At 50.3% G+C, this 13684-nt stretch overlaps 1 protein-coding gene across 1 annotated transcript in view; it reads left to right on the top strand.

Annotated features, from left to right (window-relative positions):
- Positions 1-13102, top strand: part of LOC137846881 (olfactory receptor 14A16-like) — a 51143-nt gene extending 38041 nt beyond the window's left edge. Inside the window, exon 2 of the mRNA XM_068664987.1 lies at positions 12461-13102. Coding sequence (XP_068521088.1) covers positions 12461-13102 — 642 coding nt within the window. The remainder of the gene's footprint in view (positions 1-12460) is intronic.
- Positions 13103-13684: the final 582 nt, after the last annotated feature.

Genomic DNA, 13684 nt, shown 5'->3' with positions numbered 1-13684 from the left:
TCTTCCTAGTAGCTGCTAGGGTGCTATGTTTTGGCTTAGGATGAGAAGAGTGATGATAACACAGTGATGGTTAATTGTTGCAGAGCAGTGCACCAAGCCAAGGACGTTTAAGCTTCTCACTCTGTCCTGCCAATGGGCAGGCTGGGGGTGCGGCAAGAGCTGGGAAGGGACAGACCCAGGACAGGTGATCCAAACTAGCCAAAGGGGTATTCCATACCATCTAATATCGTGCTAAACAATATTTAGGGGTGGCTAGCTGGGGTGGGAGGCCAGGACTGCTCAGGGTTAGGTTGAGCATCGGTCAGTGGATGGTGAGCAATTGAATTGTGCATCACTTCTTTGTACAAATTATTAGTAGTAGTACTATTATCATCATTGCTATTACAGAATCACACAGAATCACAGAATTTCTAGGTTGGAAGAGACCTCAAGATCATCGAGTCCAACCTCTGACCTAACGCTAACAGTCCCCACTTAACCATATCCCTAAGCTCTACATCTAAACGTCTTTTAAAGACTTCCAGGGATGGTGACTCAACCACTTCCCTGGGCAGCCTGTTCCAGTGTCTAACAACCCTTTCAGTAAAGAAGTTCTTCCTAACATCTAACCTAAATCTCCCCTGGCGCAACTTAAGCCCATTCCCCCTCGTCCTGTCACCAGGCACGTGGGAGAACAGACCAACCCCCACCTCACTACAGGCTCCTTTATGGTATCTGTAGAGAGCAATAAGGTCTCCCCTGAGCCTCCTTTTCTCCAGGCTGAACAAGCCCAGCTCCCTCAGCCACTCCTCGTAGGACTTGTTCTCCAGGCCCCTCACCAGCTTCATCGCCCTTCTCTGGACCCGCTCAAGCACCTTGATGTCCTTCTTGTAGCGAGGGGCCCAAAACTGAACACAGTACTCAAGGTGAGGCCTCACCAGAGCTGAGTCCAGGGGGACGATCACCTCCCTAGCCCTGCTGGTCACACTGTTTCTGATACAAGCCAGGATGCCGTTGGCCTTCTTGGCCACCTGAGCACACTGCTGGCTCATATTCAGCCGACTGTCCACCATCACTCCCAGGTCCTTCTCTGCCTCGAAGCTCTCCAACCACTCATCTCCCAGCCTGTAGCTCTGCTTGGGGTTATTGCGCCCCAGGTGCAGGACCTGGCACTTGGCCTTGTTGAACTTCATGCTGTTGACCTCAGCCCATCGGTGCAGCCTATCCAGATCCTCCTGCAGAGCCTTCCTACCCTCGAGCAGATCGACACATGCACCTAGCTTGGTGTCATCTGCAAACTTACTGAGGGTGCACTCAATGCCCTCGACCAGGTCATTGATGAAGATATTAAAGAGGACCGGTCCCAGCACCGAGCCCTGGGGGACGCCACTAGTGGCCGGCCTCCAACTGGACTTGACTCCATTTACCACGACTCTTTGGGCCTGGCTATCCAGCCAGTTTCTAACCCAACGAAGCGTGCACCAGTCCAAGCCAAGAGCAGCCAGTTTCTTGAGGAGAATGCTGTGGGAGACGGTGTCAAAAGCCTTGCTGAAGTCAAGGTAGACCACATCCACAGCCTTTCCCTCGTCCACCCAGCGCGTCACTTTGTCATAGAAGGAGATCAGGTTCGTCAAGCAGGATCTGCGTTCCATAAACCCATGCTGACTGGGCCTGATCGCCTGTTTGCCCTGCAAGTGCCGCATGATGACTCTCAAGAGGATCTGCTCCATGAGCTTCCTTGGCACCGAGGTCAAACTGACAGGCCTGTAGTTTCCCGGGTCTGCCCTCCAGCCCTTCTTGTAGATGGGCGTCACATTTGCTAGCCGCCAGTCAGCTGGGACCTCCCCCAATAGCCAGGACTGCTGATAAATGATGGATAGGGGCTTGGCCAGCTCCTCTGCCAGTTCTCTCAGTACCCTCGGGTGGATCCCATCTGGTCCCATCGACTTGTGCACATCCAAGTGCCATAGCAGGTCACCAACCAGTTCTTCGTGGATGGTGAGGGCCACATCCTGCTCCCCATCCCCTTCCACCAGCTCAGGGTACTGGGTATCCAGAGAACAACCGGTATTGCCGCTAAAGACTGAGACGAAGAAGGCATTGAGCACCTCTGCCTTTTCCTCATCTCTTGTAACTAAGTTTCCCCCCGCATCCAGTAAAGGATGGAGATTCTCCTTAGTCCTCCTTTTTGCGTTGATGTATTTATAAAAACGTTTTTTGTTATCTTTAACAGCAGTAGCCAGATTGAGCTCCAGATGAGCTTTGGCCTTCCTAATTTTGTCCCTGCACAGCCTCCCAACATCCTTATAGTCCTCCCTAGTGGCCTGCCCACTTTTCCAAAGATTATAAACCCTCTTTTTTCTCCTAAGCTCAAGCCACAGTTCTCTGTTGAGCCAGGCTGGTCTTCTTCCCCGCTGGCTCATCTTTGGGCACATGGGGACAGACCGCTCCTGCGCCATTAGGATTTCCCTTTTGAAGAGCGCCCAGCCTTCCTGGACCCCTCTGCCCTTCAGAACGGCCTCCCAAGGAACTCCACCAACTAGTGTCCTGAGCAGCCCAAAGTCAGCCCTCCGAAAGTCCAGTACAGCGGTTTTACTGGTCACCTTCCTGGCCTCGCCAAGAATAGTGAACTCCACCATTTCGTGGTCACTCTGCCCAAGACAGCTCCCGACAATCACATCCTCCACCAGTCCTTCTCTGTTTGTGAAGAGAAGGTCTAGCAGGGCGTCACCCCTGGTAGGTTCACTAAGCAGCTGCATCAGGAAGCTATCTTCCACGCTCTCCAGAAACCTCCTAGACTGCTTTCTCTGGGCTGTGTTGTGCTTCCAGGATATGTCAGGGAAGTTGAAGTCCCCCACGAGTACAAGCGCTGAAGATTTTGCAACTTCTGTCGGCTGCCTGTAGAACTCCTCATCCGTCTCCTCATCCTGGTTCGGCGGTCTATAGCAGACCCCGAGCAGGACACTAGCCTTGTTGTCCCAGACGATCCTAACCCAAAGGGACTCGACCTTGTCATTCCCAGCCTCGAGTTCTACAACATCGAAAGACTCTCTAATATAGAGAGCCACACCGCCACCCCTTCTGTGCTGCCTGTCCCTTCTGAAGAGCTTATAGCCAGGCATTGCAGCACTCCAGTCATGAGACTGGTCCCACCACGTTTCCGTGATGGCAACCAAGTCGTAGCCTGCCCGCTGCACGATGGCTTCCAGCTCCTCCTGTTTGTTATCCATGCTGCGTGCATTGGTGTAGATGCACTTCAGCTGGGCCTTTACCTTATCCCCCGGCCTTGCCATTGCTCCCCCTGGCACAGCCCCAACAATCCTTGCTTCAGCCCCATCCCCCTTCTTACCTAGTTTAAAGCCCTCTCAATGAGCCCCGCCAGCTCCTGGCCAAGGATCCTTTTTCCTCTAAAAGATAGGGACCCGTCTACGGCCATCAGGCCAGGTGCTGAGTAAAGTGCCCCATGGTCGAAAATCCCAAGATTTCTGCATTGGCACCAGCCCCGGAGCCCCGTGTTTAACAGGTGGGCTTTCCGTGTCCTCTCTGTACCCCTCCCTGCCACCGTAGGGATGGATGAAAACACCGCCTGCACTCCCCCTCCATCCACTAACCGTCCCAGCCCCCTAAAGTCTCTTTTGATTGCCTTCAGGCTTCTGTCTGCAATGTTGTCACTGCCCGCCTGGACTATCAAAAGAGGATAATAGTCAGAGGGGCGTACCAGGTTGGGAAGCTTCCTGGCAACGTCCCTGACCCTGGCCCCAGGGAGGCAGCAGACTTCCCTATGGGTAGGGTCAGGCTGACAAATAGGGCCCTCTGTTCCCCTAAGGATAGAGTCTCCAACAACAATAACCTTTCTGTCTTTCTTGATGGAGGCAGTCCTGAGACGTGGAGTCAACCTCCTCTCCTTAGGCATCCTCCTGGGAACACTTGCTACCTCTTCCTCAGTTACTGGTCTGTCAAGCTCCAGGGCCTCAAACCTGTTTCGTAAGGGCACCTGGGAAGGTGGGGCCGGAAGGGGAGGGCATCGCCTGCCATGTCAAGCAGGGACCTGTCTCCATTCCTCCTCAACTCCCAGATCCCCTCCCTCTGCCCGATGGCGACAGGGCAGGGGGTCCACCCCCATTTGGGGTGTCTCACCCCGGTACCTCTCCTTGAGGCCCTGCAGGGAGTTACTCCACAAGTCTATCTCCCGCTCACACTCCCTGATGGCCCTCAACCTCTCCACCTCCTCCTTGAGCTCCGCCACCATGCGGACCAGGTCATCCACCTGCTCGCACCTCACGCATGCAGTGTCTCTGCCTCCCGCTGATGGCAGCAGCAGGCTCTGACACTCCCTGCATCCGGTGACCTGAACCGCTGCATTCTTTAACGGGCAGTCGGTCTGGGTGTATACCGACCTCCTGGAGAGCCCACCGTGCCTGGTGGAGACCATTATCACCTAGCTAACGGCTGTCGTAAAGAGGTGTTCGTGTGGGCAGGGGGTTGCTCTCCGCCCTTCCTGCTCACCCTGCCTGCGCGAACTGCCGCGCTGCTGCGCCACTCCCCTCTGATGCGCCACGCCCTGTTTCCCCGCACTGTTCGCTGTGCTCCTGGTCGCTCGTGCTCCCTAGGGGCTGCTTTTGAACGGCTGGGGAGGGGGCGCCGCTGGCTCCGCCTTCGCCTCGTCAGCCTCCCTCACTAGGGCTGCCGGGTCCTGGCAGCTCCCTGAAGTAGGCTCGATGCCAGAAAATTAGCCCTGCCTGGCCCGATCCCCCGCTCCGCTGCAGAACGCATCTGCCCCGGAGCTAATCGCCTCGGCAAATGGCACCATCACAGCGTCATCACAGCATCATCGTATCATCATATAGCGTTATCATAGTGTCATCACAGTGTCATCGTAGCGTCATCACAGAACCACACAGCATTATCACAGCTTCATAACAGCGTCATCACAGCGTGATCACAGTGTCATAACAGCATCATCAGAGCGTCATAATAGTGTCAGCACAGCTTCAGCACAGATTCATCACAGTAAAATCACAGCATTGTCATAGCGTCATCACAGCATCATCAAAGCATCATCGCAGTGTCAGAAGACCATCATCAGAGCATCATTAGAGCGTCATCGCAGTGTCATCACAGTGTAATTGCAGCATCAGAATAGCATCATCACAGCGTTATCACAGCGTCATCAGAGCATCATCACAGCGTAATCAATGCACCATCACAGCGTAATAACAGTATCATCACAGCATCATCACAGCGTCATCACAGCGTAATCACAGCATCATCACAGTGTAAAAACACCATCATCACAGTGTCATCAGAGTGTCATCACAGAATCATAACAGAATCATCACAGAGTCATCAGAACATCATCGTAGTGTCTTCAGATCATCATCACATCATCATCACAGCATCATCGTAGCATCATGAGCGTCATCACAGAGTCATAACAGCATCATCACGGCATTATCACAGCGTCATTGCAGCGTCATAAGAGCATTATCAAAGCATCATAACAGAGTCATCACAGCGTCATCACAGCGTCATCACAGCATCATCGTAGCATCATCACAGCATAATCACAGAATCACAGGAGCATCATCACAGTATCATCAGAGCGTCATCGCAGCGTCATCACAACGTCATCACAGAGTAATTGCAGCATTATCACATTGTCATAAGTGTCATCGCAGCGTCACTAGAGCATCATCAAAGCATCATCACAGTGTAATTGCAGCATCATCGCAGTGTCATTACAGCGTCATCACAGTATAATCAGTGTCATCAGAGCGTCATCACAGCGTCACAACAGCATCATTACAGCATCATCACAGCATCATCGCAGCGTCATCAATGCCACATAATCAGAGCATCATCATAGCGTCATCACAGCATCATTACAGTGTCACAAGAGCATCATCACAGTACCATAAGAGCGTCATCGCAGTGTCATCACAGCAGCATCTCAGCGTCATAAGAGCATCATCAGAGCATCATCACAGAATCATCACAATGTCATCAAAGCGTCATCGCATCATCATAACAGCATCATCACAGCGTCATCACACGGTCATCAGAGCATCATCACAGCGTAATCACAGCATAATCATAGCGTCATCACAGCATCATCACAGCATCATCACAGAATCATAACAGCATAATAATAGCGTCATCACAGCATCATCAGAGCGTCATCACAGCATCATCACAGCATCATCACAGCGTCATCACAACGGAAGCACAGAATCATCACAGTGTCAGCACAGCATCGTCATAGAGTCATCACAGCATCATCACAGCGTTATCACAGCATCATCAGAGCGTCATCACAGCGTAGTCACAGCATCATGACAGCATCATGACAGCGTCATCACAGCATCATAGCAGCGTCATCACAGTGGCATCACAGCGGCATCACAGCATCATCGTAGCATCATGAGCGTCATCACAGCATCATCACAGCATCATCACAGCGTCATCACAGCGTCATCACAGTGTCATCACAGCGTCATAACAGCATCATCATACCGTCATCACAGCATCATTACAGCATCATTACAGCATCCTAACAGCACAATCAGAGCGTTATCACAGCATTATCACAGCAACATCACAGCGTCATCAGAGTGTCATCACAGAATCATCACAGAATCATCACAGCGTCATCTGAACATCATTGTAGTGTAATCACAGCATCATAAAAGCATCATCACAGCATCATTACAGTATAATCAGTGTCATCAGAGCGTCATAACACCGTCACAAGAGCATCATTACAGCATCATCGCAGCGTAATCAAAGCATCATAACAGCGTCATCACAGCCTCTTCATAGTGTCATCACAGCATCATAACAGCGGCATCACAGCGGCATCACAATGTCATCAGACAGTCATCATAGCGTCATCACAGCATAATCATAGCGTCCTCACAGTGTTATCACAGCGTCATCACAGAATCATGACAGCGTCATCACAACATCATCATAGCGTCATGACAGCATCATCACAGCATCATAACAGCATCATAACAGCATCTTAAAAGCATCATCACAGCGTCATCACAGCGGAATCACAGTGGTGTCACAACGGCATCACAGCGGCATCACAGCATCATCATAGCATCATCACAGCGTCATCACAGCGTCATTAGAGCATCATCAGAGCATCATCACAGCGTAATCACAGCATCATCACAGCATAATCGTAGTGTCATCACAGCATCATCACGGCTTCATCATAGTGTCATCACAGGGTCATCACAGCATCATCGCAGCGTCATAACAGCATCATCACAGCATCATCATAGCATCATCATAGCATCATTACAGCATCATAACAGCACCATCTCAGCATCATATCTGCATTATCACAGCGTCATCACAGTGCCATTACAGAGTCATCACAGCGTCATCATAGCGTCATCAGAGAATAATCACAGCGTCATTATAGCATCATCACAGTGTCATAACAGCATCATCACAGCGTCATTACAGCTTGATCGCAGCATCATCACAGAATCATCACAGTGTCATTGCAACGTCATTACAGGATCATCACAGCGTCATCACAGCGTCAGAACAGTATCATCGTAGCGTCATCAGAACATCATCATAGCGTCATCACAGCATCATTGTAGCGTCATAACAGCATCATCACAGCATCATCACAGAATCATCGCAATGTCATCAAAGTGTCATTGCATCATCATAACAGAATCATCACAGCGTCATCACAGCATCATTATAGCATCATCACAGCCTAATCACAGAATAATCACAGCATCATCACAGCGTCATAGCAGTCATTGCATCATCATTGCAGCATCATAACAGCATCAACACAGCATCATCACGGCATTATCACAGAATTATCTCAGCTTCATCGCAGAGTTATAAGAGAATCATGAAAGTATCATCAAAGCGTCATCACAGCGTCATTACAACATCATAACAGCGTCATCACACTGTCATCGCAGCATCATCACAGCGTCATCACAGCTTCATCGCAGCGTCATCACAGCGTCATCACACTGTCATCCCTGCGTCTTCCCAGCGTTATCACAGCGTCACAAGAGCTTCATCGCAGCATCATCACAGCGTCATCACAGCATAATCATAGTGTCATCAGAGCGTCATCACAGCATCACAACAGCATCATCACAGCATTATCACAGTGTCATCACGGCATCATTTAATCATCACAGCATCATTTAATATCTCCATCAATTATCTGGACTAGGGCATTGAGTGCACCCTCAGTAAGTTTGCAGATGACACCAAGCTATGCGCATGTGTCGATCTGCTTGAGAGTAGGAAGGCTCTGCAGGAGGATCTGGACAGGCTGCACCGATGGGCTGAGGTCAACTGCATGAAGTACAACAAGGCCAAATGCCGGGTCCTGCACCTGGGGCGCAATAACCCCAAGCAGAGCTACAGGCTGGGAGATGAGTGGTTGGAGAGCTGCCAGGCAGAGAAGGACCTGGGAGTGATGGTAGACAGTCGGCTGAATATGAGCCAGCAGTGTGCTCAGGTGGCCAAGAAGGCCAACGGCATCCTGGCTTGGATCAGAAACAGTGTGACCAGCAGGGCTAGGGAGGTGATCATCCCCCTGGACTCGGCTCTGGTGAGGCCGCACCTCGAGTACTGTGTTCAGTTTTGGGCCCCTCGCTACAAGAAGGACATCGAGGTGCTTGAGCGGGTCCAGAGAAGGGCGACGAAGCTGGTGAGGGGCCTGGAGAGCAAGTCCTATGAGGAGCAGCTGAGGGAGCTGTGCTTGTTCAGCCTGGAGAAGAGGAGGCTCAGGGGCGACCTTATTGCCCTTTACAGATACCTTAAAGGAGGCTGTAGTGAGGTGGGGGTTGGCCTGTTCTCCCACGTGCCTGGTGACAGGACGAGGGGGAATGGGCTTAAGTTGCGCCAGGGGAGTTTTAGGTTAGATGTTAGGAAGACCTTCTTTACTGAAAGGGTTGTTAGGCACTGGAACAGGCTGCCCAGGGAGGTGGTGGAGTCACCATCCCTGGAAGTCTTTAAAAGACGTTTAGATGTAGAGCTTAGGGATCTGGTTTAGTGGGGACTGTTAGCGTTAGGTCAGAGGTTGGACTCGATGATCTTGAGGTCTCTTCCAACCTAGAAATTCTGTGATTCTGTGATTCTGTGAAATAATATAAGCATCGGAAACCAAGTGGTCTCTATCCCACTGTAAGTTACGAGGTATTGGAAATGATTTCAGCCATCATCTCAGTGAGCACATTGTCATCTGGCTGCTCCAGTGGTGGGAGAACAGGGCCAATAGCCTGGAATTAGAAGGCAGGGAAGCCAAGCAGCTGGGACCCTCCAGTAGGTGATTGACAAAGCCGTTGCAAATGGGCACAAGGAAACTTCATCCTGTCAGGCATCAAGGATAGGTCTCCCTTGAAGGAAGATCTTGTATGTCAACCAGGAAAGTGGACCACCATGCAGAGGGGTATCCGGTACCTGAGGGAATTAGACATGCTGAAGGCGATTTGTAGAAACCTAGATAACAAACAGCTATCCAAAGATCCAGATGAAGTCAAGTACACATGACCCATGGGGCAGGAGTTTGTACAGAGCACACCATCATCGTATGCCAACCCATGGGCAGTAGTGACCTGGAAAGACCAAGAGGAACCCATGGTGGATGAATTGGCTAGACAACTATGGCATTACAAAGAAAGTCTCTCTTCTTCCCTATGGGCCTGTGTCTTGTCCAGAAAGAAATTTTCCCAAGAGGTCCAACAACTACAAGAGAATATGGCTTCCTCCCCACCTGCACGAACCAATAGCTCAGCTATCAGATGTAAGCATCCCTCTGCTCAAGAAAGGTGACATAGTGGGTACATACCAGGTTCCATCCTGTGCTTTTGACTGTGTGACCATGGAGAGGCCATGAGAAAATGGGGTGCAAAAATCGACCTCCACCTTAGAGGCACGGATACATGAAGTGCAAGGAAAACAAGATTGTCAGAACGGGGTTCTTCTGAGACACTTGCTACTCAAATTCCTAGTGGGCAATCCTCCAAACAGAGTAAAGAATACTATGAGCAGGACTCGAGGGACACAGCCTCCACCCTGGGGGAGGGAGAGGACAATTGAGTATATTGGACTTTGAGGATTATTGGCCTGGCACATCAAACCCAAGAGTTAACTATACAGGAGGCTGAAGTGAGTCTAACGGGGAAGGAGTGGCAAATGTAACCCATTGGGACTGGCCTGGAGGCTCTGTGTAACATTGGCATAGACTACTTCAGGACATCCACAAGGGTATTGGTGGGCTTTTGGCATAGCTGCCTTGGAGGTGGAGGACACCAAGCAGTTGTCTACCTTGCCCACTCTTTCACAGGACCCTTCTGCTGTGGAGGTGCTGATGGCCAATGAGCAGCAGGTGCCAATCGCTACCACAACAGTGCGCCCGAGGCAATATTGCACTAACAGAGACTCCCTGATTCCCATCCATGAGCTGGTTCATCGACTGGAGAGCCACGGAGTGATCAGCAACACTTGCTCACCCTATAATAGTCCCATATGGACAGTACAAAATTCGAATGGGGAGTGGAAGATAACGGTGCACTTCTGTGGCCTGAATGAAGTCCCACCACCACTGAGTGCTGCTGTGCCAGGCATGCTAGAACTTCATTCAGTACGAACTGAAAGGCAGCCAAGTGCTATGCCACAATTAATATTGCTATATATTGCTAATGCATTTTCCTCCATTCTTTTGACAGCAATATAAAGGCCACACTTTGCTTTCACATGGAGGGTCGTCCTGTCCACCTGGAATTGACTGCCCCAGGGCTGGAAGCACAGCCCTACCATTTGACATGGGCTGATCCAGACTGCTCTAGAGTAGGGGGAAGCTCCTGAAAACCTTCAATACCTTGATAACATCACTACATGGGGTAGCACAGAGAAAGTATTTGAGAAGGGAAGCAAATGTTGCAAATCCTTCTGAAAACTTGTATTGCCCTAAAACAAAGTAAAGTCAAGGTAAGGTAAAGAGCCGCATGCAGGCTGTCCAGGTTCTGTGGGACCCCTGCTTCGGGAAAGATTGGGCATTGGTCAGTGTGTGATGAGCAATTGCACTGTGCATCACTTGCTTTATACATATAACAATAATAAAAATAAGGTTTATAAATATTTATTATTAGTATTGTTACTGTTATTACTGTCTCTTCATTTTCTGTCCTTTTAACTTCCTTTGTTTCAACCAATTTTATTTTGGGTGTTGGGTGTGAGCTAACATCTGTGTGGTGCTGAGGTTCCTGACAAGTTCAAGCACAACGTGTTTAACAACCACAGTCCAACAGCACAAATCACACTTTAAACAATCAGTCCCTGACATCTACAGAGAGAAGTTGGTGATGACTTCAGGCTGCTTCAAACACCACACCCCAGCAGAGACCCTGCTGCCTTGGGCAGCTGTCAGCCCTGAGGCCTTGGGGACACCTCCAGGGAGCCCAAGGGCACAGATCAAGCGATGCCATGGTCGGGTGCTGTGCTGCTGAGCTGGGCCGGGCTCCTGGGCCCAAGGGGAGCTCCTGGTAAGCTGGCAGAACTGCAGAGAGACAGCTGTGCCCAGGAGCAGCTCCTCTGCACAGCGCAGCAGGGCTGGGGGCTTTGACTGCAGCTGGCACGGGGAGAGGAGAGAAGGAGAGAGGGCTTGGAGGCACTGAGGAGCACAACAACAGAGGGCAGCGTGTGGCAGGACACATCTGCAGGCTCTTGACACCGTGAGGCTCTGGCAGCAGGGCACTGCAGATGGGGTTGCCAGAGGGGTCTTCTAGAGCTGGAACATCCGATGGCTGATAGCATCTGTCAGGATGGGTCTTATTCTACCTGTAATGTGGCATAGAAGATGTTTTAGAGAATGGTATTTTTGAGGGGGCATTTTAACAGGAAGACCGAGGCTTGGTTTATCTGAAACAGAAGACTTTCTTGGATTCTGTGCTTTTAGATTCTTGGTGTGGAGCGGAGGCAGGGTTCATGACAATGAATTGTGTGGATTGTACTGGAGAGAACAACTGAAACCAATGAAGGAAAGGGATCTGCCAACTGTCTAAGTGCAGTTCAGCAAAGGCTTTGAGAGGTTTCATTGAAAAATGGAAATGTTTTTTCTCAGATAATCCTGATATATTATCACTCTATTTCTTTTCCTTTAGTAGGAAAACATACACAAAACAAGCAAATGCCCAACAGCAGCTCTGTGAGAGAGTTTTTCCTGCTGGCATTCACAGACACGCGTGAGCTGCAGCTCCTGCACTTCGCACTCCTCCTGGGCATCTACCTGGCTGCCCTCCTGGGCAACGGCCTCATCCTCAGCGCCGTAGCCTGCCACCACCGCCTCCACACCCCCATGTACTTCTTCCTCCTCAACCTCGCCCTCCTCGACGTGGGCTGCATCTCCACCACTCTGCCCAAAGCCATGGCCAATGTCCTCTGGGACGACAGGGCCATCTCCTATCAAGGATGTGTTGCACAGGTCTTCTTTTTCTTCTTCTTGGTTACAGCAGAGTATTCCCTTCTGACCATCATGGCCTACGACCGCTACGTTGCCATCTGCAAGCCCCTGCACTATGGGAGCCTCCTGGGCAGCAGAGCTTGTGCCCAGATGGCAGCAGCTGCCTGGGGCAGTGGCTTTCTCAATGTTGTCCTACACACGGCCAACACATTTTCCCTGCCCTTCTGCCACGGCAATGCTGTGGACCAGTTCTTCTGTGAAATCCCCCAGATCCTCAAGCTCTCCTGCTCGGATGCCTACCTCAGGGAAGTTGGGGCACTTATGCTTAGTGTTTCTTTAGCCTTTCTTTGCTTTGTTTTCATTGTGGTGTCCTATGTGCAGATCTTCAGGGCAGTGCTGAGGATGCCCTCTGAGCACGGCAGGCACAAAGCCTTTTCCACGTGCCTCCCTCACCTGGCTGTGGTATCCCTCTTTATCAGCACTGGCATGTTTGCCTACCTTAAGCCCCCCTCCATCTCTTCCCCATCCATGGATCTTATTGTGTCAGTTCTCTACTCAGTTGTTCCTTCATCAGTGAACCCCCTCATCTACAGCATGAGGAACCAGGAGTTCAAGGATGCAGTAAGGAAACTCTTTGGATACATGCTTCTTTGCAATCAATAATGTTTGTGATTTCCCTGATTATTTCAGGAAATGTGAGGAAATTTTTTGTTACTATATTTCTCTATAAATATTTTCTACAATTTTTTTCTTTTGATTTAAATTTTGTTATCGTTAACCTGCTACCTGATTTTACTATTTATATTTTTTCATTTAGAGTGACCCAGTCATCCAATTGTTGAAAGAAGCAGGTTATGCAGGGAAACAGAATAAATAAAAAAAAAACAAAAACAAAACAAAACAAAACAAAAAACCATCTGAGCTACATTGTTATCTGCTGCAATCTCTTCCCATCCCCTCTGGAGCTGGGGGAGCAGCCCCAGCACACAGGAGGGGCTCTGGGTCAAGAGGAGTTTGGGTCGGGACTGCTGCTTCTCTGGAGCCATGGCCATGGCCAGCAGCAGGACGTGGTCTTGTCACTGCTGCTCTCTTTTGGCTTTCAGTGTGTTCTCCTGTGCTCTTTTATTCAGATAAGCCGTCAGATCTCATATGCCTTGGTGACAGTCTTGTTGTCTTTGCAGTGGCATCCCTGTGGCTGCAGGCAGCAGCAGGCACTGTGCAGCCCTGGGTCACAGCTGCCTCCCT

Source organism: Anas acuta, chromosome W (assembly GCF_963932015.1).
Source record: "Anas acuta chromosome W, bAnaAcu1.1, whole genome shotgun sequence".
Lineage (NCBI taxonomy): Eukaryota > Metazoa > Chordata > Aves > Anseriformes > Anatidae > Anas > Anas acuta.
This window is presented reverse-complemented; position numbering and strand designations above follow the sequence as displayed.